The 25,610-nt window shown below is 36.9% G+C and overlaps 1 protein-coding gene across 3 annotated transcripts; it reads left to right on the forward strand.

Annotated features, from left to right (window-relative positions):
- Window positions 1-22: 22 nt before the first annotated feature.
- On the forward strand, window positions 23-23,458 carry LOC120625864. 3 transcript variants are annotated; one of them, XM_039893111.1, is made up of 8 exons: window positions 23-92; window positions 13,726-13,811; window positions 14,503-14,668; window positions 15,062-15,141; window positions 18,741-18,814; window positions 20,116-20,281; window positions 21,576-21,688; window positions 22,795-23,458. In XM_039893111.1, exons 1-8 carry the CDS (start codon window positions 78-80, stop codon window positions 22,914-22,916), a joined length of 822 nt encoding a protein of 273 aa, XP_039749045.1. In that variant the 5' UTR covers window positions 23-77; the 3' UTR covers window positions 22,917-23,458. The 3 variants fall into 3 exon arrangements, with proteins under 3 accessions (XP_039749045.1, XP_039749046.1, XP_039749047.1); XM_039893112.1 differs by having other exon boundaries at window positions 22,798-23,458; XM_039893113.1 differs by having other exon boundaries at window positions 20,146-20,281.
- The last annotated feature ends 2,152 nt before the right edge of the window (window positions 23,459-25,610 follow it).

The following is a 25,610-nucleotide window of genomic DNA, read 5'->3' on the forward strand; positions in this document are numbered from 1 at the left end:
ATATAAAGCGGAGGCACGCACGGTTAAATGCATTTTCCGAGAGTTGCGCGCGAGAGTGCCTTACCAGTGTAGCAAACATGGCCGTCTTAATAGTGAGTTCAAAGTTTATATTATATTTTTATATTAAAATAGAAATTTATTCGGTAAGAAAAAATAATATTTAATAATAACATATAAATAAAACAATATTGAATGAAGTCGTTAAAATAAACTAAAATAATTAAATAGCCTTTAAAGCAATATTTTTTTAAATTAATTATTAGTTAACATAGCAGTTCTATAACCAGGTTACAAAATAACGCTACAACAAGCACATTTTTAATTCAAATGAATGAATAGATATATACTTTGGATGTACACCCTTGAAATAATTAACATAAAAATAGCGCGATGTTGTAGGAAGTACGGACGCTTTATCCTTATCGCTACATAGCGATCTCTTCCAGGTTTTGAGTTTATCTACTTATATTTTAATCATTAAAAAATAATCGATTACCAACCAATTGCATTGTTTTAATAAAATAATGAATTTATTTAAAAAATATTTTTTTATGTAATGTAATTAGTATAAAAGTAAAATAGAAAAGTAAATAATTCATTAAAATTAAATAAAAGAATTTGGCAAAATAAAATATTTACTTGTTTACCAAAAACATGTCTTTTTGAAAATAATTTAAAGTCTAATCTGCCTACTGATTAAAAAAGTAGATTTTTATGTTAATGCACAATTAAAGTTGAAGTATTTTTTTTATTCTTGGTATGCGATTACGGCGTGTTACGCTAAGTTTTAAAAGGTAGTTAAAAGCTCATAAACTAAAAATAAACAATAAAGACAATTATTTGAAGCCGGTGCTCCGTTGAGCATACTCATAAATGATTCTACAGCGTCGTTTTACAAAAAATACTTTATTAGTATTACGCTAGATGGCAGTAAAAAGTTCAAAAAACTAAAAATAAATTACAACTTTGCAACGAGGTAAGGAAGTGTACAAAAAGCTGGACTTTTGACGTGTATTTTATGACCCACTTTACTACGTACTATTTTTTATTTATTACCATAATATATAATACCAAATTTTAGATCCTGTAGGTACTTCGCACCACCATTAATATATTTGATTGTAATTATTCATAAGCGATTAATTAATTTTATTAGTACGAACGCCAACGATAGTGATTGTAGACGTGAGTTTCATAAGTGCCATCTATGGAACTTCTTGAATAAAGATATTTTTGACTTTGACTTTGATAATAAGTGGCGGCTGTTCCCTTGGATTAAGGCAAATTTTCTCCCAAGTATTTAATCAAACTAACAAGAGAATATATTCAAATCCTTTGAGCTATTTACGAATTTTTAAGACGCATAACGCAATTAAATCGATTTCGATTAGTCATCATCATCATCATACTCGTATCAACCAATTACCGGCCCGCTACAGGGCACGGGTCTCCTCCCACAATTTGAAGGGGTTAAGGCAGTAGTTCACCACGTTGGCCCAGTACGGATTGGTGGACTTCACACGCCTTTGAGAACATTATGGTTAACTGTCAGGCATGCAGGTTTCCTCACGACGTTTTTCTTCACCGTGCAAGTGATATTCTAATTACTTAAAACGCACATTACTTAGAAAAGTTAAAGGTGCGTGCTGGGATTCAAACTCGGCCCCCCGAAAGTGAAGTCGAGCTCCTACCCACTGGGCCATCACCTCGGCTTTAGATTAGTGTTCGCAATTGACACAGATTGACGTATTGTTTGTTTTTTTATATTCTTTAATACTCAAAAAAAAACTAAAAGAAAAAAATAAAAAATAGAGAAACTTAAAAGCTACTTTAGGTGTGCATAGGCGGTCTTATGTCTAAAGCGATCCCTCCCAGAGAAAATTTGCTGAAAGTAATGTCTGTAAAATTTGACAAGTAACCATTGTTCGATTGTTGTTATGTGTGTGTGGGTGTGTGCGTCGGTACTGAACGGATGTACCGATTTTCCCGAATTAGTCAGGAGCGTCCTTAGTTAGAAATCGGTCCAAGATGGCTGCCTTAATATAGAACAATTGTTATATGTAAAAATGAGTAGGTAATATTTAATTTCGTATTTGTCTTATAGATATAAATTACGTAACAACGTTTAAAAGTATCTGTAATTGTGTGAATATGATCTCCTTTATTGCAATAATGCGTAAGAAAGGTGTTTGTCAACTGTATAATTTTCACATACTAGGCTGCCTCCTGGCGTAACACATAATTGTAGAGATTGCTGCGGGAGACTCGCGTCGGTGCACTGCCAACGACCTCCTTAGAGTTTTTGAAATCCATAATGGCAGGCGACGTGTACTTAAGTATGGCTTGAGTATTACCAAAGTTGTATAGCGGAAAATTGGCAGGAAATATGGCTGTTTTTCAATGATATTATACGTGATTGCCAATCTTTTTCATATAAACTTTATTTGATTTGGTCTGGTAGGAGGCTTCGGCTATGGCTAGTTACCACCCTACCGACAAAGAGGTACCGCCGAGCGAGTTAAGCGGAGTGTGGGTTTAATATGGCCCGAGGTTGGCCCGTAAACATCTGAGACTGCATTACTTACTATCAGGTGGGATTGCAATTTAGGGTTAACTAGGATAGAAAAATTTATATAAATATATTTATTAATTTAATAAATAACTAAATAAATAAAATTTACTACGACAATACTCTGACGCCATCTAGCCCCAAAGTAAGCGTTGATTGTATTATGTAATAAGATGACTGATGAATATTTTTATGAATAATTCAAAGTCAAAGTCAAAAATATCTTTATTCAAGTAGGCTCATAGGTGGCACTTTTGATGCGTACATTACATGAGAATTACACGGTAGTGAGATAATAGCGGTAGCGATAATAATATTCGTAAACTTAAAACTAAAGCTACGAGGGTTAATATACATAAATACTTATAATATGCATATAAACACTCAGACACTGGAAAACAATCATGTTCATCACACAAACATTCGAACCCACGGCATTGGACTCAGAAAGCAGGATCGCTGGCCACGGCGCCAATCGGTTGTTTAAATTAAATTAATGTAAAAAAAATATTTGTGAAAAAAAAGTTTTGTAAGATCACGAATCCTTAAGACCAGTGGCGTGAAAAGAGTTTTTGCCGAGGCCTACCCAACCACTAACTAGAGCATGAACATAGAATAATCCTTTTTCTTAGTTATAAAAAAAATAGGATAGCCGTAGGCAGTACTTTGAAATACATAAAGTCCTTTTTAATAATAAATGAAGGGCGCTGCCCAAGAGCGTGTAGCCACGCATAAGAGCACGACTAATGCGAAGGATATTAAAATTCTTCGGTTTATTTTCATACGCGTTGAATCCATTGAATTAAGAACATGTAGCAGTGAAATTTGTCCAAAAACAGTAAAAACGTCCCGCGTACGTCTCACTTAATGTTGCTAGCTCACAAAAGTTTTCCCATTTTATGGTAAACATCTAAAACATTAGAGGATGAAATAAATACTGTCAAGTGCTAAAAAATATGAAGTGACTTACCGTTCGTTCGCGAAACCATTCTAAAGTGGTATTTGATGCTTCAATACACGATATAGTCGTGTACACGGTTTCTGTGTATCCTTAATATAGCGGTCTGCTGTATTTTTGGTGACCAACTAGGTGGTCGAACACCGTTGCCTAAAAACAGAGCAATTTCGCAACATATTGCCCTGTGTCCATCAGCCTGAGTCGTAAGTGTTATTTAGACCGGAGCAAGCCTACTTATTATTATAATAAATAATAAATAAATATACTACGAGAATACACACATCGCCACCTAGCCCCAAAGTAAGCGTAGCTTGTGTTATGGGTACTAAGATAGCTTTTAAATATTTTTATCAATATAATACATATAAATAAACAGATAAACACTCAGACACTGAAAAACAATCATGTTCATCACACAAACATTTTCCAGTTGTGGGATTTGAACCCACGGCCTAGGACTCAGAAATCAGGGTTGCAGTTTTCTGTGTCCTAACTGTGTTTATTATTTGGTAAAGTTGAATGCCCCTATATCATAAAGTTAGTGTTTCTCTCAAGAGACATTACCAGAGGTTAAAGTGTCCTAAAATAGCTTAAAGAACCCGTTATACAGTAATCTTGCACCTACTTAGTATTCCGCGTAAAAACTTTAAAACACTTAAGAAAACAAAGCTTAATCTCAAAATAACTTGAAACGTTCTTTAAAGTTTTCGTTTTTTTTCGAAACTTTTACTTAACCTGGCACAGTGATATTATAAGAATCCTGAGTTTGATTCCCGGCACAATTTGTATATTTTTTTAATTTTCTATGGTCTAGACAGGTTCGGCCGAGGCTATTTACCACCCTACCGACACAGAGGTGTATACGTTACTTTACGCTACGGCTAGCGTTCCGGTATGAACCGATATGAATAGGTTTAAAAATTTAATATAACTGTCATACCTCTAACAGGGTAGCCCGCAACCATCTTTCACTGTGTAATCATTTACCATCAGGAAGGGCTGACTTGTGGTCGTATAAAAAAAACCCATGACCGATCATGGGTTTTCCCACTAAAAGAAACGGGTCTCGTCTCAGAATTAAAAGGGTTAAGGCATTAGACCTAGCTGGCCAAGTGAGTAATGAAACACTTCACGTGCCTTTGAAATCATAACTTTCAGATTATTGTTACTCATGACGTTTTTCCATTCAAGCTAGTGATACTAAGTTGCTTAAAACGCACGCAAAAATCTACATAAAACTGTTCTGCAATATATATTTACATGGTCTTTCAACTGGTTGCCTGGAAGAGATCGCTATGTAACGTCAGGGCCGCAAAATTGTATGCATTATGTTAGCTTGTATATATTTTATTTTCTGTATTTAAAAAAAAAACATAATCTCACGGCACGGGCACGGGTCTCCTCCCACGTAGAGAAGGGTTTAGTAGTCCAACTATACTGGCCAAATGTTGATTGGTAGACTTCACACGCCTTTAAGAAACTTATGCCGAACTCTCAGGTAGGTTTCCTCACTATGTTTTCCTTTACAGTTAAAGCTAGTAATATTTAATTGCTTCGAAACTTCACATAACTTCGAATAGCTACAGGTCTGTGCCGGTGATCGGACTTGGTTTCCGTAGCAAGTATCAGCAACTTATTTTAGTCACGAAGGCGCTCCCATACACAATCTCAGTCAGCCGTTATGTCACTGCCCACGTTAACGAGCCAGTACAAGTGGGTTAAGGTCCCTACCAGCGGTACATGCTAATATCGAAGCATCCATTGCGCCTTCCTCGGCCATTGCCTTTAAACTGGCGCTATACGCGACTGTAGTACTATCAATGCGAATCTGGCGCTCGCCCGGGATTTTGTCTGCGTAGAATACGTGCGATTAAGAAGCTTTTTTAGAACTGTGTTCAGTATACGTTCAATACATACATTTAAAAAATGTGTAAAAACACATCTAATACAGCAAGGTTACTATACATTTGATGAATTCCTTAATGACAAGTTAGTTTGGAAGCAGACAGTCTGCAGTCAGCAGAAAAATTATTGTAAATGTTGATGTTGGAAAAGAGCAACTACTGAGTTTCTTGTCAGCTCTTCTCGGTAGAATTTGCTCTCCGAACCGGTGGTAGAGTCACTACAGACATATATACTTACTTGACGTTTTAGAAGTGCTTATAGGTAAAACTTATAAAGTGCTTGAATTTAGATTTTTTTTTTTAATTTTGTTGAAGGTAATCTTTTATATAGCTAATTGTTATCATTTAAGATAATCCATCATCATCTATCCGTTAGCAGCCTACTACAGAGTACAGATCTCGTTTAGGCCGTCGTCCACAACTCTGTCCAAGTGCGAATGGGTACACCATACGCGCTGTTGAGAACATTATGGAGAACTTTCAGGCATACAGGTTTCCTCACGATGTTTTCCGTCACCGTTTTAAGCAAGTGATATTTAAATTGCTTAAATTAAAACGCACATAACTCCTTAAAAGTCAGTACTGTCTGCCGGGGTGAACTCGATATCCGCGAAAGGAAAGCCGATGCCATACCCACTAGGGAGATTACTATTAATATAATTTATTATTAAAATTTTGCATGTTGATGCTTCAGCAGAATATGTTGGAACTTTGTAACCTCAACACCTATAAATTTAGCAAATATATTTCATTTCATTACATATCATTTCATTTCAATCTTATATCTTTGCCTGACTGCAACTGTTTTTGTAGCTTTTTTTTCCAAGTTACTTGACACGTTGCGTTATATTGTTATTCAGATGTATTTAAGCTACGATTATATAACTGTTCGGTTTTAATAAAATCCATTTATAAGTGTTAAATTGAAAGAGCAACCAAAATTCATATATACATACTGATTGACCTGTTTTGCTTAAAGATGCTATCTACGCTATCTATAACTATGGGATAGCATTCAGTCACTACCTTGTTATCCTTAAATAGCTTAAAGAATTTTGGTGCGATTTAATACTATACTATACTGATAAGTTAGATTTGTTTGTTGTTACTGTTACTAGTGGTAGTACCTACAGCTGGTAGTACCACGAATAACAAATAAACCTAACTTATCAAGTTAACAAAGCTAAATTAGAAGTAAAGTGTCTAAGTTTTTAATTGCTAGGTCGTAAGGGAAGGACCTAGTAAACCACCCTTATTACTCGTATGTTAATTCACTCTGGAATAGCACACGGTAGGAAGTATCAGCAACTTATTTTGGTCACGAAGGCGCTCCCATACACAATCTCAGTCAGCCGTTGTGCCCACGTTAATTACTTCTGGTGCCAACCAATAGTAGCCTACGTTACTCTTCGATCAAACTGACTGTAACTGACTTAGTTTAAGCCAAAAATCAAGGCGATTTGTTGCTAAGTTAGGTCGTAAAGGAAGGACAAACAAACAGACACACGTTCGCATTTATAATATCAGTAAGGATTATAAAAATTTTGACGTTTGTTCTTACATATAAATTACGGATTTACGCTAACGTTGCCAGATAACATGAAACTTAACTCTAAGTCTACGTATGGCTAAATGTCGTATACAGTATCTGCGTGAACTGCAGAAAATTCTTGGGGAACTAAAGTCATAATAATTAAAGCTAATTATAGAACAACAAACAAACCAAACTTATCAAGTTAACAAAGCTAAATTAGAATTAAAGTGTCTAAGTTTTTGATTGAAAAATACGAATGTTCCTGTAATTACACCCTTATTACTGGTGCTTGTACGTTAATCCAGGGTATATTGTGTTGGGGTTACTAACAGCTGTAGGTACTACGACTAGTAGTACGTACAGCTGTTAGTAACCCCGGACGGGGCTCTGAGCGCCTACCGTAAATTAAGGCATGTCTTCCGTAAAGGAAATCACTGTTGTTAGGCACATCCGACTCTGGTGATGCTTTATTATGTGTTGAAATAATAAGTGTAATTCCTCAGCATTTCCACTTCCGCGCTGTTGCGTTGTTTCTATTGTTGTGGTGATTGTAATAACTAATAATAATAGTAGTCTTTAGTTTCGTTGACCTAGAAGGCTGAATGTCCAAGAAAAGAATTGAAAGTCTTTGAACAGTGCGTGTTGCCAGTGATTATATGGTAATAGTTTATGGTAATATGGTAATCAGTAAGTGAAGGTATAAAAAAAAAGGCCCCGAGTCATTAAAGCAATGGAAAGAGAAGCTATTTAGATAGAGATAATGCTTGGAGTTGCTATCTCCGTAAAAGAACGGGAGATCCGTAGAAGAAACAGAGTTACTGACACCACACATATATTATAAACGCATTTTTTTTTGTTGGTTGCTGAATGAAAAATAGATAATCTTTAAGAAACAGACTGACGTGATCGTTACGTAAACTCAAATTCAAATTCAAAAATGTTTTCTTCAAGTAGACCTTATCACAGGCACTTATGAAGCGTTCATACATTTATTCAATGTCTTGCTAAACATTAACTCGTCTGTGAAGTGGTGATCTTAGTTTTTTGTGTGCTCTTATTAGACCAGTTTGCGTTTGGAACCCTCCTAGCTTTAGTTTTAAGTTAACGAATGCACTGGTCACCATCATCTAACATTAGTGTAGTTAAATGTATGAACGCTTAATAAGTGCCTGTGATAAGGTCTACATTTTTGAATTTTGAATTTGAATTTTTGCATTAACCGTTTAATTTAGCTTTATTACACCATAGCATTTCGGTTCGTTCAATCATTTCTACATCTTAGTACTCATAACACAAGCTACGCTTACATTAGGGCTAGATGGCGATGTACGTATTGTTGTATTGTATTTGTTTATTATTTTTATTATTTAACTGTGAAATGCAAAACATTAAAATAAACCGGTTATCCGTTTTTCCGGTAAATTTAAACCGGTTCTGAGCCCTGATTTGGACATAGTGCAACAAAACTAGCTGCATCTGTGCGAAAGACAATATTCAAAACAGCTTGACTTTTATGTAATCATTCCCTTAACATCGTTGATTCATTAGAACGAGACTTCAATGCAAATAAATATAATCTTATTGTAGTCTTTATGGTGTTACCTGTGCAAGAATGTAATGATTAATGAACATCTGTTTTTCCTTCCGCAAAGTTTAAATATGATTATTGCTAAGCGGAATAACCAAATTAACGAAACCCACAAAATATTATTTAATACGTACTAACGGAAAGCGTGCGTTCAAATTCAACGTCACAACTACGTCATAACTATTTCAGTTTTCATAATGATACATTTTCTAGTAATAAATATATCTTTAAACAGCAATTCTTGTATACTTATATATAGTAGTAGATCTAAATAGAAGTAATAACAAGTTTTGTTCCAAGCCAAAACCCAAAGTATGTGTACACAACTTGGAACTAAATTAAACAAAAAAGTAAAGATAAAATTGAAGTAGAAACAAAAAAGAAACACTTAAAAAATAATATATATATATTTAACTAGCGTACCCAGCCCGCTTCGCCGGGCTAGATTTTGCTTTATTTTATTTAAACAATAAACTTACATCATTAAATTTTTAATTTAAGTCTCATCTATATATATAAAAGAAAGTCGTGTTAGTTACTTCACTTATAACTCAAGAACGGCTGAACCGATTTAGCTGAAAATTGGCAGGGAGGTAGTTTAGAGCCAGGAGAAGGACATAGGATACTTTTTATCCCGTTCGACATCATTCCCGTGTGACTTGACATGTAACGTCAGTCACTATAAAACGTGGTATAACAAAAAAGAATCAGACTTGGAATAACAAAATTGACGTATAATGACAGCTATGTAATGACGTATGGATGACTATTTGATATTTGTAAGAAATCAATAATATAACTATTTCTATTAAATAAATAATTAACATTATTGCCCAATTGCCCATTCGTATAAACAGTGAAGTGAACTATAAAACTCGGTATGGTTAAAAATTTAAGTTTTTAGGTGAAGTGAAGTTTAATTAATAATGCCGCGACCAAGACGATCGAATCTTTCCCGACAAAGCCGTGATGCAAGAAGAATACGAAATACTGCAAATGAAAGGACTGAAGAAGAACAAGAAATTGCACGTGAACAGCGCCGCGATAGTATGGCTCGACTTCGTGCTTCTCAATCACGAGAGCAAAGTGAAGCAGCCCGTGAAACAGCTCGGTTGGCAATGCAGAATCGTCGAGCGAACAACAGAGGTCAACAAATAGATAATTTGCGACGCAGAACAAGATATTTATCAAGTGCTGATTTGAATCGAGCAGCGTTTCAATACGATTGCAGCAATGATTACAGCTTGCATCCTAGCGTTTGCATTGGGCAAATGGACGTAGTTTGCGAGTATTGTGGTGCATTAAAGTTTTCCGGAGAAACGCCTGGATTATGCTGCCTTAATGGTAAAGTGAAATTGCCATTGTTGACTCCGCCACCTGAGCCATTGTATTCATTGCTTTGTGGCGAAACACAAGAATCACGCCACTTTCTTGCAAATACTCAAAAATACAATGGTTGTTTCCAGATGACGTCATTTGGGGCAGATATTATCGAAGAACGGGGATTTAATCCGACATTTAAGGTATTTATTTTTGTACTTATATAGAATGTAGTTAAAGAATAACTTACTTTATCTATTGGTACCTATGTAGTATATTTGCTAATTCTGAACTCTACTCTCCCACCGAAAAAAGTGTTTATAACCCAGTTAATACTGTCTGGTTTTTATTTTGTAGATACAAGGACAGATTCATCATCGAATTGGATCATTACTACCTTTCGAAGATACACAGAATAAATTTTTACAAATATATTTCATGGGCAACATGGAAGAACAACTTGATCGACGCCTAGAGATCAATGCAGGAATGAAGCGAGCAATTCTTCAAGACTTGCAGTGTCTGCTTCATGAACATCATGCGTTGGTCAGGTTGTTTAAGAGTGCTTTAGAGCGCATGCCAAGTGATGACTATAAAGTTGTTATCAAAGCAGATAAACGACCATCTGGAACACACGAAAGGACATTTAATGCTCCAACAGTAGACGAAGTTGCCATCCTGATTGTTGGTGAACAATTGGAAAAACGCGATATTGTGCTTACACGTCGCGATACTGGGCAACTGCAACAAATATCTGAAACTCATCGATCATATGACACATTGCAATACCCGCTGATGTTTTGGCAAGGAGAAGATGGATATTATTTTAATATTAAAATGAAAAATCCATTGAATGGTGAGTATCAGTATCATAATTTATTTCATTTATTTGTGAAAGACACTGATTTAAAATAATGCTTATTAAAAAAATGGTTAATGTCTGTATTGTTTGCCTTTAAAATTTGCCTTTGAAATGGTTAATTATCAAATTTTTAATTTCAGGTGAAGAAACTACAAAGAAAGTTAGCTCAATGAATTATTACGCATATCGTTTGATGATTCGTCAAAATGCTGACAACTATTTGCTGCGGTTTCGTCGATTGTTTCAGCAGTATTGCGTTGACATGTATGTAAAAATAGAAACGGAACGTTTAACATTCATTAGGTTGAACCAAGCCAAACTGCGTTCTGAGGAGTACATCCATTTACGTGATGCAGTTAATACTGAAGGAAATGCAGCTAATATTGGTCGATTAACTATTCTGCCGGCGACATACATTGGTAGTCCACGTCATATGCATGAATATGCACAAGATGCAATGACATATGTTCGTCATTACGGTCGGCCCGATCTCTTTATTACTTTTACCTGTAATCCAAAATGGATAGAAATTACTCAATTGCTGCTTCCCGGACAAACATCAAGTGATAGACACGACATCACAGCACGTATATTCAGGCAAAAAATTCGGTCCCTGATGAACTTTATTGTTAAACAACGCGTCTTTGGAGATATTTTCCGATATACGGCCTCCCCGGACCACAGCGAAGGATGTTACTAATGTCTCTAGAATTACAAGCAGGGCAACTCTGCTGGGATGGCACCACGGCCGACTTATTGTTGTTATGTAACTTCAAATAACGTACAGCTACTACAATATTAGTCTTAATATGGATTCATTTATGTATTTTTTATCCAAAATACGTAATGACAGTCAGGCCTGATACAAACCAATAATGACACTTCGTTGTACTTTAGTAGAACTATCTGATGGGTGTTTATATACCCTTATTTTTATTTATTTATTTATACTCTTTATTTGTACACCACTCAAACAAAGAAACAAGACAAAAAAAGAACAAACACATGAAGAATGAAGCAGGATACAAAAGGCGGCCTTATCGCTAAGTAGCGATCTCTGCCAGGCAACCTTAGGATTAGGAAAACTAAAAAGAAAACAAATAGGTGGGGTACACTATTTAGTACATACATACAAATATCTACATACTAATACATAAACCAGACTACACAAATAAAAAAAAATAAAAAATACTATTGATAAATATAAAAAAATAAATATACTAATACATATCTTAATATACCATAAATACTTAAATATGAGTTTGAACCCTTGAAGGTTTTCAGGGAAAAGTCTCGCTGATCCTTGTTGTACCCACTGTTAGAGAGGAACAAGATTGTAAAATTACAGTACATATATCATCTGTGTATGTGGATGCAATTGAAAAGTATATCTTTAGTGGGTAAGGCTTCGGCTATCCGTTCATGGAGACCGAGTTCGAGCCCCGTCACGCACCGCTGACTTTTCGGAGTTATGTGCGTTTTTAATGTAAGCAATTTAACTATCGCTTGCTTTTAACGGTGAAGAGAACATCATGAGGAAACCTTCATGCCTAAGAGTTCTCCATAACGTTCACGAGAGCGTGTGAAGTCTAAGTACCAATTCGCACTTGGCCAGCGTGGTAGACTACGACCGAAACCCTTCTCATTCTGAGAGAAGACCCGTGCCCTGTAGTGGGCCGGTAATGCGTTCATGACGATGACGATGATGATGATTTAAATGAAAGAAGTTATTGTTTATTTATTGTCATTAGGTACACAAAACAGGTAATAACTAAAAGTAGATCTAAATAGAAGTAATAACAAGTTTTGTTCCAAGCCAAAACCCAAAGTATGTGTACACAACTTGGAACTAAATTAAACAAAAAAGTAAAGATAAAATTGAAGTAGAAACAAAAAAGAAACGCTCAAAAAATAATATATATATATTTAACTAGCGTACCCAGCCCGCTTCTGCTTTATTTTTTTTAAACAATAAACTTACATTATTAAATTTTTAATTTAAGTCTCATAATATATTAAATCATTTATTATAGTAAATAACTATGATGATATTCTATTGTTGGGTGTACATGGGTGTAGATAATGATCTTCACCCGCTCGAGAAGAGAATAGAAGATAATGAATACGGAGAGAAATAAATGATTTAATATATTATGAGCTGTATTGGCAATTCAAAAATAGGAGTGCACCGATCGTCACTAAACTTTACAGGATTACTCGCCAGGTCAATCTGAAGATTCCCTGAAAATTTCATTAAAATCGGTCCAGTCGTTTCGGAGCCTATACGGAACATATCCACACACTTTCTCTTTTTTTATATATATAGATAGATTTCCCTAAAGATAACTTGCAATAGTGCCTAATAATTTGATTTAGTTGAGTTATTGACATCACAGATATTTAAATATGTATATGATATGTGATAGCCAGTTGGTTCGCATGTTGGCCTCCCTTTTGGGGGAACCAAGATCTCCAGCTCGTACCTCTTACATTTCGGAGTAGCGTTTTTAATTAAGACAATTATAAATCACTTGCTTAAACGGTGAAGCAAAACATCGTGAGGAATCCTGCATGCCTGAGAGTTCTCCATAATGTTTTGCAAGGTTTTTGGAGTATACCAATCAGTACTTAGCCAGCCTCAACCCTTTCCAATCTGAGAGGAAACCCTGCCTTGTAGTAAGCCAATATTGGTATGATGATAATAAAATCTGAATGAACAAAGGAGTAGAGAAAAACAAGAGAAGTAGGAGAATTGTAAAAGTTTGTGAAATTGAACAGTAAAAACTATGTTTCCTCCAAAATACAATCTAGGGTTATTAAAGGGGTGGATAAACAAATTCTTGAAAGCTGGTTGCCCGCTATTAATTAAAAAAAATTACAATAAATTGCAATAAAATTAATTGCTTTCTCTGCTTCGATCGATTAGCATTTAATTGCTTTTCGGCGATCTTTTGATTAAATTTTGAAGATTCGTTTTTGTTTATTTTCAGTACTTAATAGCGGCTTTATGTGCTGTAAGTGCGGCACCACCTCATCGTCTCTACCAACACCCCACACAGCTTCGACAACTGAACCCGTAAGTTATCAAACTATGAACGTCCACTGCCTGGCAAGACCTGTGACTAATAGTTTCTAAAGGACTTCCACATATCTTGTGCCGCTAGTGACTGTAGTAACGCTGGGTACTCCGAACAGTGGCGTACACTTCATACATGCACAAAAGCACTGCCTACCCAAATTATTTTATAGGAGGGCAATTTTTCCATTTTATGCCAGTTTCCTTCTTTACGCTTACCCTGGTCGAAAACTCTGTACACGCCACTGCCTCGGAACCCCAGCTATCGAGCTGTGCTTTGCCAACTGCCATTATATATATTTCACTTATATTTTCATATAAGGTACCACGTCAGTAGGTAGGTACCTACCTACTGCCATGGTACTGCAGCACAGAGCTCTGAGGAGGCTGAAAAAAACCGGCTGTTTATATTTTGTATTTATTTTTTGGTTCAAAATGTTCGTGTGTATTTACTTAAAGCTAAGTGTGAATTATTTCTGGCATACCATTGGTGAATTTGATCTTGCATGCCATAGTCAAAGTCCGTCAGTCTAGTAAATCAAATATGCACAATTAGGTTAAATACACCCTAATGTGCATTGAACCTCATTTTGAAAGCCCGTAAATAAGCACTTAATAATTGCTGGCATATTATGCCTAGATACTTGAAAACTTTAGATTTTTTTATTATAGTATGTGTTAACTTTTTCAGCTTGGACTATTACTTGGATAATCCAGAAGAGGCGTATTACCAGCATGAACAAAAACGAGCCAATGCATCGCCAAACAACGCCCCAGCCAGGCTAGAGACCTTAGAGCCAGACAGTGAAGTCGAGCTCATTCCCGGAGCTCAACCGCCTCAGCAGCCACCTCAACAGGTAATCACGATCAATCCATAATTGTTATTTATTAAGTAATTGAGTACATACATGAAACGCATGTTAATTTTTATAGCAATTGTTTAGTTTGTAAGTGTTGCTCATAATTCAGAGCAGGCGTCTATTTAAAAACTACAATGCAACACAGCGAACTCGCATTATACTTCGTTAATGTAACAACATTGCAGAGCAATGCAATGCTATGTTTCAGTGTCAATATAACTTGAAGATGCCCTGGTTTCTGACTGAAGCGTGGATAGTGGAGTTTGGGGATCTTCGTAAAGTTGCAATTCCTAAGTAAAAGAAATTATTAAAAATAGAAGTCAGATTTTTTATAAGTACATTTTTCTTATAAATTAAATTACTAACTTAACGATATGCTCTTCTTTTCAGACACCAGTTGCTCCAAATATACCGGGTTTGATTCCCGGTCAACGTGTGTTCATAGTGCATATGCCAATACCTGGAATTAGGTAAGCCCTTTTTTAACTAAATCGTACATTTACAAGTATATTAGTTGTTTCACTATGCACTCCCGCGCGTACACGGTTAAAATTAACATCTTAATTCATCCTAATTAAAAAAAGAACTAATAGTTTATATTAGCTGTAATTCTTGTCAGCAATGTCACAACGCTGTGTAACGCGTTTAAACGCTTATTCAAATAACTACCTCAATAGTATTAAAGTTAATTTGCTACTAAATCACAAAATAAATATGAACAGCGTTTTGATTCCAGAACAACAGTCCATTTTTCTTATTGGATTTCTTAGTATTTGGCATAATCATAAAGGTTATACATATAATTCCACGCGTAGTCAAACAATTCCAATGATGCGCGAAAAAATACCAAACACGAAATTTCATAGCTTTACGATTGTCATTTTTAGATTTGATTTCTATCGTGTTTTTATCCAATTAAGAACTGAATTTCCGAAAAATCCTGTCTTCATACTAACCTACGAGTAGGTTATATGAGAACCTTTGTGCATTATTTCAAGCTTTAACCGAGTTACTTATTCGTAAGCTTCCCTCGGGATGCAGCAGGTATCTATTGGGATAGTTGTTGTTACCCGTCCCCTCATTACCTTTAGTTGGCAGGCTGTCCCGATCCCCTTCTCTTTAGCGCGGGACTCGGGTGTGATGGCTGGTAGACATCTGGGAAATGTACAACGGCGAGGTGATTACGTATTTCGCAACAGGTTTACGATAGGCGAAACTTTTGTTTGTTTATTGTATTGACTTTACTGTATGGGCAGCAGTGATTGCAAGATGTAGGCCTGTCGCAAGCCTGTCGTGAGATATGTTATCACCCTGCGCGGGTGTCTAGCAAAGCTTGCAAACGGGATATGCCAGGGTGGGTCACAGTTCGAGTATACCCTTCAAAACGGTTAACACAGGCAGGTGACAACAATTATATCCAGCGACAAGGAATAAATTTACAATACATATATATGACAAATAATTAAATGGCAAAAATGTAAAATAAAATAATAAAATGCCAATGGGCCGGGCACATAGTTCGGAGAAAGGATGGACGTTGGGGTCCCAAGGTGCTGCAATTGCAACACCGAACTGGTAAGCACAGCGTTGGTCGACCCCCAACGAGGGGGCAGACGACATTAAGCGCGTCGCATTTAGCCGCTGGATCCAAGCGGCACAGAACCGTGGAATTTGGTACTCCCTACAAAATACCTATGTCCATCAATGGACATCATATCGGTTGATATGATGATGATATAATTAAAGCGACTCGATGCCGATAACTATGGGCCTCATAAGAAGGCTCAGGCTCACTCAGCGAGCGATGGAAATAGCTATGTTAGGACTATATCTACATGATCAAATCAGAAATGAGGAGATCCGTAGAAGAACTAGAGTTACCGACATAGCTCAACGACTCGCGAAGCTGAAGTGTCAATGGGCGGGGCACATAGCTCGGAGAACCGATTGAATTGATTGAAGACGGAGGGGTTCCAAGGTGTTGGTGGTCGGCCCCCAACGACAACGAGATCATTCAACTAGTCGCGGGGAGCCGCTGGTGCTTATGCTACCAACGCAGGTAGAGTCCCACAAAACCTCCGTACTGTTCAACGGATAGGGATAGCCAGAAAAATAAATAAGTTAGTACTGCTTTAAGTAGCGCAATGTTGGCGGGTATTAAACATTAAGATTCATGGGAATTTACTAAGTACAGCTTTCCTAAGACGCGTAGCGAAAACTGCAAGCACTAATATTTTCGCCTTCGCTGTAAGAACACAAGTAATTGAACGTAACGGTAATAACAACTACCCATTCGCGGCGAGTTCTTCGCAAAGCAGTAATAAGTAATAGCGTTCCTAATGGTTCCGCAGCGGTTTAATGCCTAACGACAACCTGTCATTACGCTCCATTTTTGTTATAACGCTACTTTGCAATTTATTTATTTACTAGTGTACCCAGGCAGCTTCGCCGGGCTAGATTTTGCTTTATTTTATTTAAACAATAAACTTACATCATTAAATTTTTAATTTAAGTCTCCTAATATATTAAATCATTTATTTCTCTCCGTATTCATTCTCTTCTATTCTCTTCTCGAGCGGGTGAAGATCATTATCTACACCCATGTACACCCAACAATAGAATATCATCATAGTATATAAAAGGTGTCTTTGACAGTTCAAAAATAGGAGTGCTCCGATCGTCACCAAACTTTACAGGATTACTCGCCAGGTCAATCCGGAGATTCTCTGAAAGTTTCATTGAAATCGGTCCGGCCGTTTCGGAGCCTATACGGAACATACCCTTTCACTTTCTCTTTTATATATATAGATTCATTTATAGCCTTTTCAACAATCTTATCTTACTGATTATTTACTTATCAAAACACCGGTTTCGCTTGATTTACTTGCTTTAGTATAGGCCTCCCCCAGGTTTTCCTTGTCCACAGAGGTCCTGCTGTCGCTCTTAAGACACGGTGCTCTGTCGCTCGGAACGGTCTTCCTCTTGTTCTCTTACTGTCTCTAGGAAACTTTTCCCTCTCATGAAATGACTTTGTGCTTTACTTTGCAATGCCTACGTTTATTAACGAGAGATGACTTATGAATTCCTAGTAGTTATGTCAATAGCCTTCATCAGTGAGCACTTCAATGCTGGATTAAAGGCTTCTCCGAACGGTAGGGTTATCACCCTTCATCAGCACGCTGGGCAGAATGGTTGGTGATTGCAGTATATGGCACAGAACGATGGATGATGACCTGCGCTGTCAATTTATTTAGGTCCTGGGGCAGGGTCAGTACCAGGGGCAATTTGGGAATTTATAATTTCTGAATTTTCTCTGGTCTGGTCTGGTGGGAGGCTCTGGCCGTGGCTAGTTACCACCCTACCGACAAGGACGTGCCGCTAAGCGATTTAGCGTTCCGGTGCGATGTCGCGTAGAAACTAATTAGATACTCCATAACAGGTTAACCCGCTACCATCTTAGACTGCATCATCAATTACCACTGAGAGATTGCAGTAAAGGGCTAACTTGTAATGGAATAAAAAAAAGACCTAACTCCCTGTGATGGAGTATGGTTGAATGTAAAATTATCAATAGTTTTATTTAAAGAAAAATTAACCTTAAGCTATGTGTATGTATAAACATAGTACCTACCTATAAATACCTAATAAATATAGTATTTTTTTAAAGATAATTTAAGATGGCCGTCACAGTAATCCCGCCAGGAGGAAATATAAATATATATAAAGAGTTTCGCTGCATTATAAAATGAATACAAATTTAATATTATAAGCACTTTTAAAAGATTTCATGTTTCAAAACGGCTTACAATAGGCCAATTGAGTGGTCCCCGGGTGTCTGAAAAAAGAGGGACATGCCGTGGCGGTTTTCAGTTTGGGTCTACCACCTTTAGAGGGGGAGTCCCACATAAGAGGCAGCAATTAAGCTTTATCAGCAAGCTAATAAAAAAGGCCTATTGAGGATTCAGGATCTTAAGATCCATATTCAAACATGATAACTATAAACTATACTACCTTGATTACAAGCGGATTTTTTTTTTTTTTAATAATATGAACCTACTACCCTTTTCAGGCCTGGAACTGTTGGGGGTTATCAGCCAGTTTACATCGTAGCAGCCGCACCTCAAGCAAATGCCCCATATCCAGGTAATTAACCATTCATTTCCCACCATCACAGTAGGTAGTACACTTACTTGAACATACATTTTGCTGTGAGAAGAAAGAAGGTGGTAATTTTTTTTTTATTTATACACTTTATTCGTACACCACAAAAATAAAAAAATTACAATGGACACAATAAGAGGAAACTTAGAAAGTAGGATACAAAAGGCGGCCTTATCGCTTAGTAACGATCTCTTCCTGGCAACCTTAGGATTAGGAAAACCAAGAGAAACCGATTGCTGGGGTGTATTATTATTAAATACATACATACGAATAATTTCATACTAATACTTATCCAGATAACACACATAAAATAATAATAATAATATTAATAAATATAAAAAATAATAAACTAATATATACTATAACATACGATATATACTTAAATACGCGTAAGAATAAATCACCAAATGTCTTTATTGCTCAAGATCAAGGCAACAGCATGTTTGAATATGTCTAGTGACCTTGACTGTCGTATGCTTATGTCAAAACTAAACACACTAAACACACACAGATCAAGAACATTCAGAAGCAAAACATCTCTTTTCACATTTATTTCTTTATTTTTTTGCATTATTAAATTTGTGTGTAATACGGTCATCAATTTTTGGAACCGAAAGGACTCTCTGGAATCCGTAGCCTGATATTCTTACGTATATGATATAACCTTCAATAGTTAGGTATCTGACTAGTAGTTAAAGAGATTAGCTTGACTAAAAAAAAAGACAATTTTTTCAGCTTAGAAATATATATGTACTTTTTATTTTTGCAATTGATGAATGATGTATGGAATCTCATGACTCCGCTTCAGTGGTTTGAAATGCTCTGAGGGAGGGAGAGTATTCAAGGAAACAAACATTATTTAAGCGGAAGAATTAGTTTTGCAATATTTTCGCTAGTTCTTGTACTTGTTACTTAGCAATTTGGAGTACAGTAAAGTTTTGAGTATAAAATATTACTTGTACGGTGATAGCCGCTTCATCAAAGTTGTTGGGAGTTCGACTTCACTTTCGGGAGGCCGAGTTCGAATCCCAGCACGCACTCTTACAGTATTACGTGCTTCAACAGTGAAGGAAAACATCGTAAAGAACCCTGAGAGTTTTCAACAATGTTCTCAAACGCGTAGCGGAGTCCACCAATCTACACTAGGCCAGCATTGTGGACTACGACCATAATCGCTCCTCATTGTGGGAGGATATTCCTTTATTGGGTCGGTAATGGATTGATTCATGATGATCAGTATACGTATGTAGCAATTATTTCATAACCTTCTTGTACCTAACCAGGTTACCAAAACACAGTTCTCGTGAACCCAGGTTACGGAGCTCAGTCCGTAGCACCGGCTGGTTACCCCATGCAGGGAGTCCAAGGCAACCCAAACCTGGTCTTCAGCGCCAGAGCGTACAACAGACCTTTCGGGCTACACCTTCAAGAACCAGTAGTGAACTACCAGTGAGTAGTAATTATGTTTTCCATCCAACTCCAGACTGGTATAAATTGACAGACAGATAATAAATATCTGTTAATTTTAAACCCAGTCTGGAAATAGAATCCCGAATCTGGAGGATGTATTTAGACGTAAGCTTATATAAAAGTCCTATCATAGTATAAAGGACTACGTAAATATAAGTAGTGGTAGCCCAGTGTGTAGGACTTCGACTTCACTTTCGAGGGGCCGAGTTCGAATCCCAGCACGCCCCTCTATCTGTGCGTTTTAATCAAAAAAATATCACTTTCTTCAACGGTGAAGGAAAACATCGTGAAGAAAACTGCATGTCTGAGAGTTCTCCATAATGTTTTCAAAGGTGTGTGAAGTCCACCAATCCGCAAAGGGCCAGCGTGGTGGACTAGGGCCTCAACCCCTTCTCCGTGGTAATGGGTTGATATGATGATGCTGATGATACGTATCATAAATGCCTTCTATGGGCCTACTTGAATAAAGATATTTTTGACTTTGTTTTTTTGGTTTCCTTTCATAAAGGTACATTGTGAAGCAAATTCGAAACGTAGGTATGTCGTTTCAAGCGAGGAAATTCATTTGCAGAGAAGTTACAAGATGTCAAATGTTAACGGTCATCCATAAAATATTATGACCGTTGGCTCAAAGAGTATTCAGATAAATTCAAAATAATATTTATGAGCATGCATGATGGAAGCGAAATAGCCTGTTTCTGGGAACTCGCCGTATAAGTTATTCTTCTTATTGGTATAAGTTAGGATTTCTGGGGTTCACGAGAAAAGCAAAGCACGAAAACTTTGTTCTTGGCATTTTTTTTTTACATTTAAACCCACGTACTTCTGTCCTTTATTCATTTTTATTATTTTCATGCTGTATAAAACCTTATAATTGCATGCAATGGCATGATAGTCTCGAATAAAATATGTTGTCTACAATACAAATCTTATATCTTTAAACTAGCAATTCTTGTATATATACATAATTGGAATTTCGGAATCGGCTCCAACGTGTTTCATGAAATTTAGTATAAAGGGGGCATTTCGGGCAAAAACCTAAAAAAATATCCTTTTTGAGAGATTCTGATGCGTGCGATGCGTGAACGGTAAACGTTACGCCAAACGACGGAAGTGCTTATGTAGTTAGTATTTCGGAATTGTCGAAATTGTTTTCTCTTTAAAGTTCTATAAAACAGTCCGCGACAACATACCGACCGTCGGCTCATTCGCGGACGAAGTCTCGCGGGTCGGTTAGTATGTATATAATACAAATATTTATTTTGTCATCCAGGCAAATACCAGCTCAACAGTTCTTTCAAGTGCCACCTGGCGCTGTAAACTTCGCACAGCTGGTGTCTTTGCAAGCGCAGCAAGCTCAACCAGCCCAAGAAGCTAGACCTAGTGGTAAGTTGGTAACACATACCTCTCAAATCTTTGAAACCCTAGATGGTAAGGCATATATTATATATATGCCTTACCAACTAGGTTCAACTAATTCCCTTCGATTTTACCGAGTTTGATTCCCGGCATGCATTAAATATCACTGGCTTTAACGGTGAAGGAAAACATCGTGAGGAAACCCGAACGCTTGAGAGTTCTCCACAGTGATCTTAAACTTGGCCAGCTTAAACTCTTCTCATTCTTAGAACCTTGCTCTGTAGTGAGCGGGTAATGGCTTAATTATGGTTAAGCTGATCGACACACAAACTTCCTAAAGCAAACAGAACTCGTCACAGTCAAAAACATTGACACTTGCTTAAGGATAGGTCTTCACATAAGTTGCTTCGAGGCTTCAGCTCCTTAAACCCAGCCTAAGGTTGATAATTTACGTAAAGTAACGCACCTCCAACTTTCTAAGTTATGTGCGTTTTAACAATTTAAATATCAATTGTTTCAACGGTGAAGGAAAAACATCGTGAGGAAACCGGCATTACTCAGAGTTCCCTATATGTTCTCAATGGCATCTGAACTCTATCAATCCGCACTGGGCCAGCGTGGTGGACTAGGGTCTAATTCCTTCTCATTATGTAAGGAACCCGTGCCCCGTAGTGGTGAAGCTGAATCTCTACACATCTCTTCTTCGTCGTTTACTTCATTACTGAAGGTCGTGTCCGGATTCTAGTTCCTTCGTAGCGATTTTTACTACAGCCTTCCATCCTGTTCTATCCTCGGCCTTTTTGATAGCTTCTGTGATAGGGAGGCCTGTAAGCGACTTTACCTGGTCAGACCAGCGACGAGATGATCGGCCCCGTGGTCTTTTACCCTCCACCTTACCTACAAGTATTAACACATATAGATGATCGACTTGCAAACTTCCTAAAGCAAACAATGCTCAACTATGTTGACTCAAGCTTATGGATAGAGCCTAGTCTTCACAGAGGTTGCTTTAAGGCTTAACTGTCTTAAACCCAGCCCCTTTAAAGGTGTTTGGATATTTGTATACATTTTTTTGGCTCTACTTTTACTTTAAATTACTTTATACTATATGAGGAATATTTGTTCTTTCACAGCAGAATCTCGAAACGCCGAGCAGAAAAGTGCACGCCTAGTGACCGTTGACTCAAAGGAAACGGCTGCGGAGACGAACAGAGATGAACAATCTTCAAAAGGACTGACTAGAAACAAGCCTTAAATTTAATTATTAATATTATATTTATCTAGTTAACTAGCCAGATGTGTTATTATTATTTCGTGGTAATCCCGAAAAAAATTAACATCAATAACGCATCTATGTACTACCGAAGAATAGTATGACTTTAGACAATATCTTTAATTAAAGCAAATATTTTATGTTCATATTCTTTTTCTTCTTTCTTTTCTTAGCGCACGTTGGCGACATTTAGGTTCGGAAAATAAGCAAGCGTTTTGGGTAAACACAATATGGATGAGTTTTAATAATTAATCTTTGAAATTAGAAAAAGTGCTGTATCTTTGTGCTTCGCTTCCATTCCAAGTTACCTGAAAGACGTATAGCTTTGGTATATATCACCAAATTGTATACGCCGTATTGTAATTGTTTTTTGTCCTTGCCTTCTCTTGTTGTGGTGTACAATAAAGTAATTTATTCATTCATTCAAGCCCTAAAACCTCACTGTTTTTCTGAACAACGTCTATAGTACATAGAATGTAATCCTCGTACCTGATCGTATCTAAATAAATGTAAATAAAACTTTATCGTTAGTTTTATTTATGAAATATTCCTACTATTAATAAACTTTGTGTCGAACTCCCAGTGGCGTCCACTGTGTCCAGACGGCGTAGCTATCTCCACATTACCTAGATAGCTGGCGCACCAAAATCCTACATCGCGCTATCGAAGTTTTCACAAACGAAAGCCATACCTATATCAACTTCTAAAGTTTTGTTGGTTAGAGCTCGAGGATGTGCTCGGGGCACAAAAATAGCTTATTTTTTGCGCTTGTCCTCAATCTTACCTAATGGAAAGTGCAGATGCCTAGAACATGCCTATTCACTCTTGTTTTAAGAGTTTTTTAAGAGTAGGTTGTAAGAGTTAGGAAACACAGAACTCGGAAGGGTTCCAAATGCCAGCCATGCGTAGAAGGAAGGAAGACGCAAATCGCTTTGTGCGAGTTTTTGCTAGAACGTACGGATGGTAACCCGCCCGGAGTCTAGTTTCCTTTTCACCATTCTACCATCGGAGGTGCGATGGAAGAATGGTGAAAAGGAAACAAGATCGAACAATTTCTGAGCACACTCTTCGAAGTATATCCTATAAAACACCGACAAACTGGCTACCTAACGACGAAGTTGAGACTTAAGAGTTTAGCCAAAAGTGGTGAATCCTCACCTATAAGAAAAAGATTAGTCGCGTTTACAATGTCTATAAATTTTTATGGGTCGTATCACGAAAATATATTTGTTACGACATCGCATTAGAAATCCTTGAATTTCTATGCTTTTCTCTTCTGTATGTTAACTATTTATAAACCTTCCTCTTGAATAACTTGATCTATAGGTTAAACATAAAAATCCGTTGCGTATTTTAAAAGATCCGAGCGTACATACAGCTGGAGCGACTTGTTTTATAGCATGTGAAGAAAAAAGGTATAGGTGTTTAGTACTGCATCGCGGATTTGAGCATACTTAGGATGATAAGCAGTTAAACACGCCGCGGCGTAATGTAGTCTTGCCCGGACTCTATAGCGGGAACGCCTTGCTAGATATAGAGCGATAGCGAGCCCCGCCGGGACCGGAAGGGTCGCTTTCTAGACTAGCCACGATCTAGGTCACGAGCATAACGGGCTAGCTTCCATTTTACCTAAACAGAAGAGTTCTCCCCGAGAGCACAAATATTACCAACTAACGATGAATACCGGTGTACGGATAAACCCGACTGGGTTTTTGTTACGCCGTAACAGATATTGTTATGTTAACATAAACAATGTATATTTTTCATTAAATAAATAAATAATAATAACTCGAATATTGAGTTCTGCTTTATTATTTTTAGTCATGTCTGTCTGCCCTCTGCTTAGCTCAGAAACTGATAGTACTAACACGTTGCACTATGAAATGGCTAACTCACCTGGGTTTGTTTATTTATCCCTCCGTAACGCCTTAACTAAGCAACCAATCGACTTGGTTTTTGGATAGAGGGTAACTTAAACTAATTTTGCGCCTGGATAAACATCAAAGTCTCAGAGGTGGTTTACAGGAACATTCGTACTTTTACCACATATCGCGCTAAAAATAATAATAATATAATAATTTTTATGAATAATATAAACTTATAATATACAGATAAACACCCAGACACTGAAAAACATTCATGTTGTTCACACAAAAAAAAAATCCAGTTGTGGGAATCGAACAAACGGCCTTGCACTCTGAAAGCAAGCCAACCGGCTGTCAAAATTAAAATATAAGTTACGATGCAGTCTTAGATGGAATCCCGCTAATATGAAAGGAATACGGCAGTTTATTTTCCTCCGACATTTCTATATAGAAATTCCCTGTCAAGATAAAGTAGTAATGCCAGTAATAACTTGTTTGAAGCATAAAGTGCTCAGTCAGGAAGAAGTCCCGCGTGTACCCATTTACGAAGAATCCGTATAGCTGTCGCAGAACAACAGGAATATATAAGCTAAGAATAAAACGGTTATTTTTTATTACAAGCTTTTTATTAGCTTCACCTGAATGTTTGGATCCGACTCCTTTGGACTTTATTTTGAGCCTACCAAACGGTCTAATTTCGCTGAAACTTTATAGATATATCGAGGACTGATGACAATAAACTAATTTATCAACGATTAACCTGGTTAAGTTTGTTGTGGGCTTTTCTTAGACCAGGGCGTGTTTGGAACCC

The sequence above is a fragment of the Pararge aegeria genome, chromosome 8, assembly GCF_905163445.1.
Source record: "Pararge aegeria chromosome 8, ilParAegt1.1, whole genome shotgun sequence".
In the NCBI taxonomy this organism is placed as follows: Eukaryota; Metazoa; Arthropoda; class Insecta; order Lepidoptera; family Nymphalidae; genus Pararge; species Pararge aegeria.

Excerpts from the sequence above, each read along its gene's own strand:
- LOC120625864 (XM_039893111.1), top strand. Across the intron at positions 13,812-14,502 it reads CAGCTTCGACAACTGAACCC|CTTGGACTATTACTTGGATA; the intron begins GTAAGTTATCAA and ends TAACTTTTTCAG. Across the intron at positions 20,282-21,575 it reads GAACCAGTAGTGAACTACCA|GCAAATACCAGCTCAACAGT; the intron begins GTGAGTAGTAAT and ends TTTGTCATCCAG.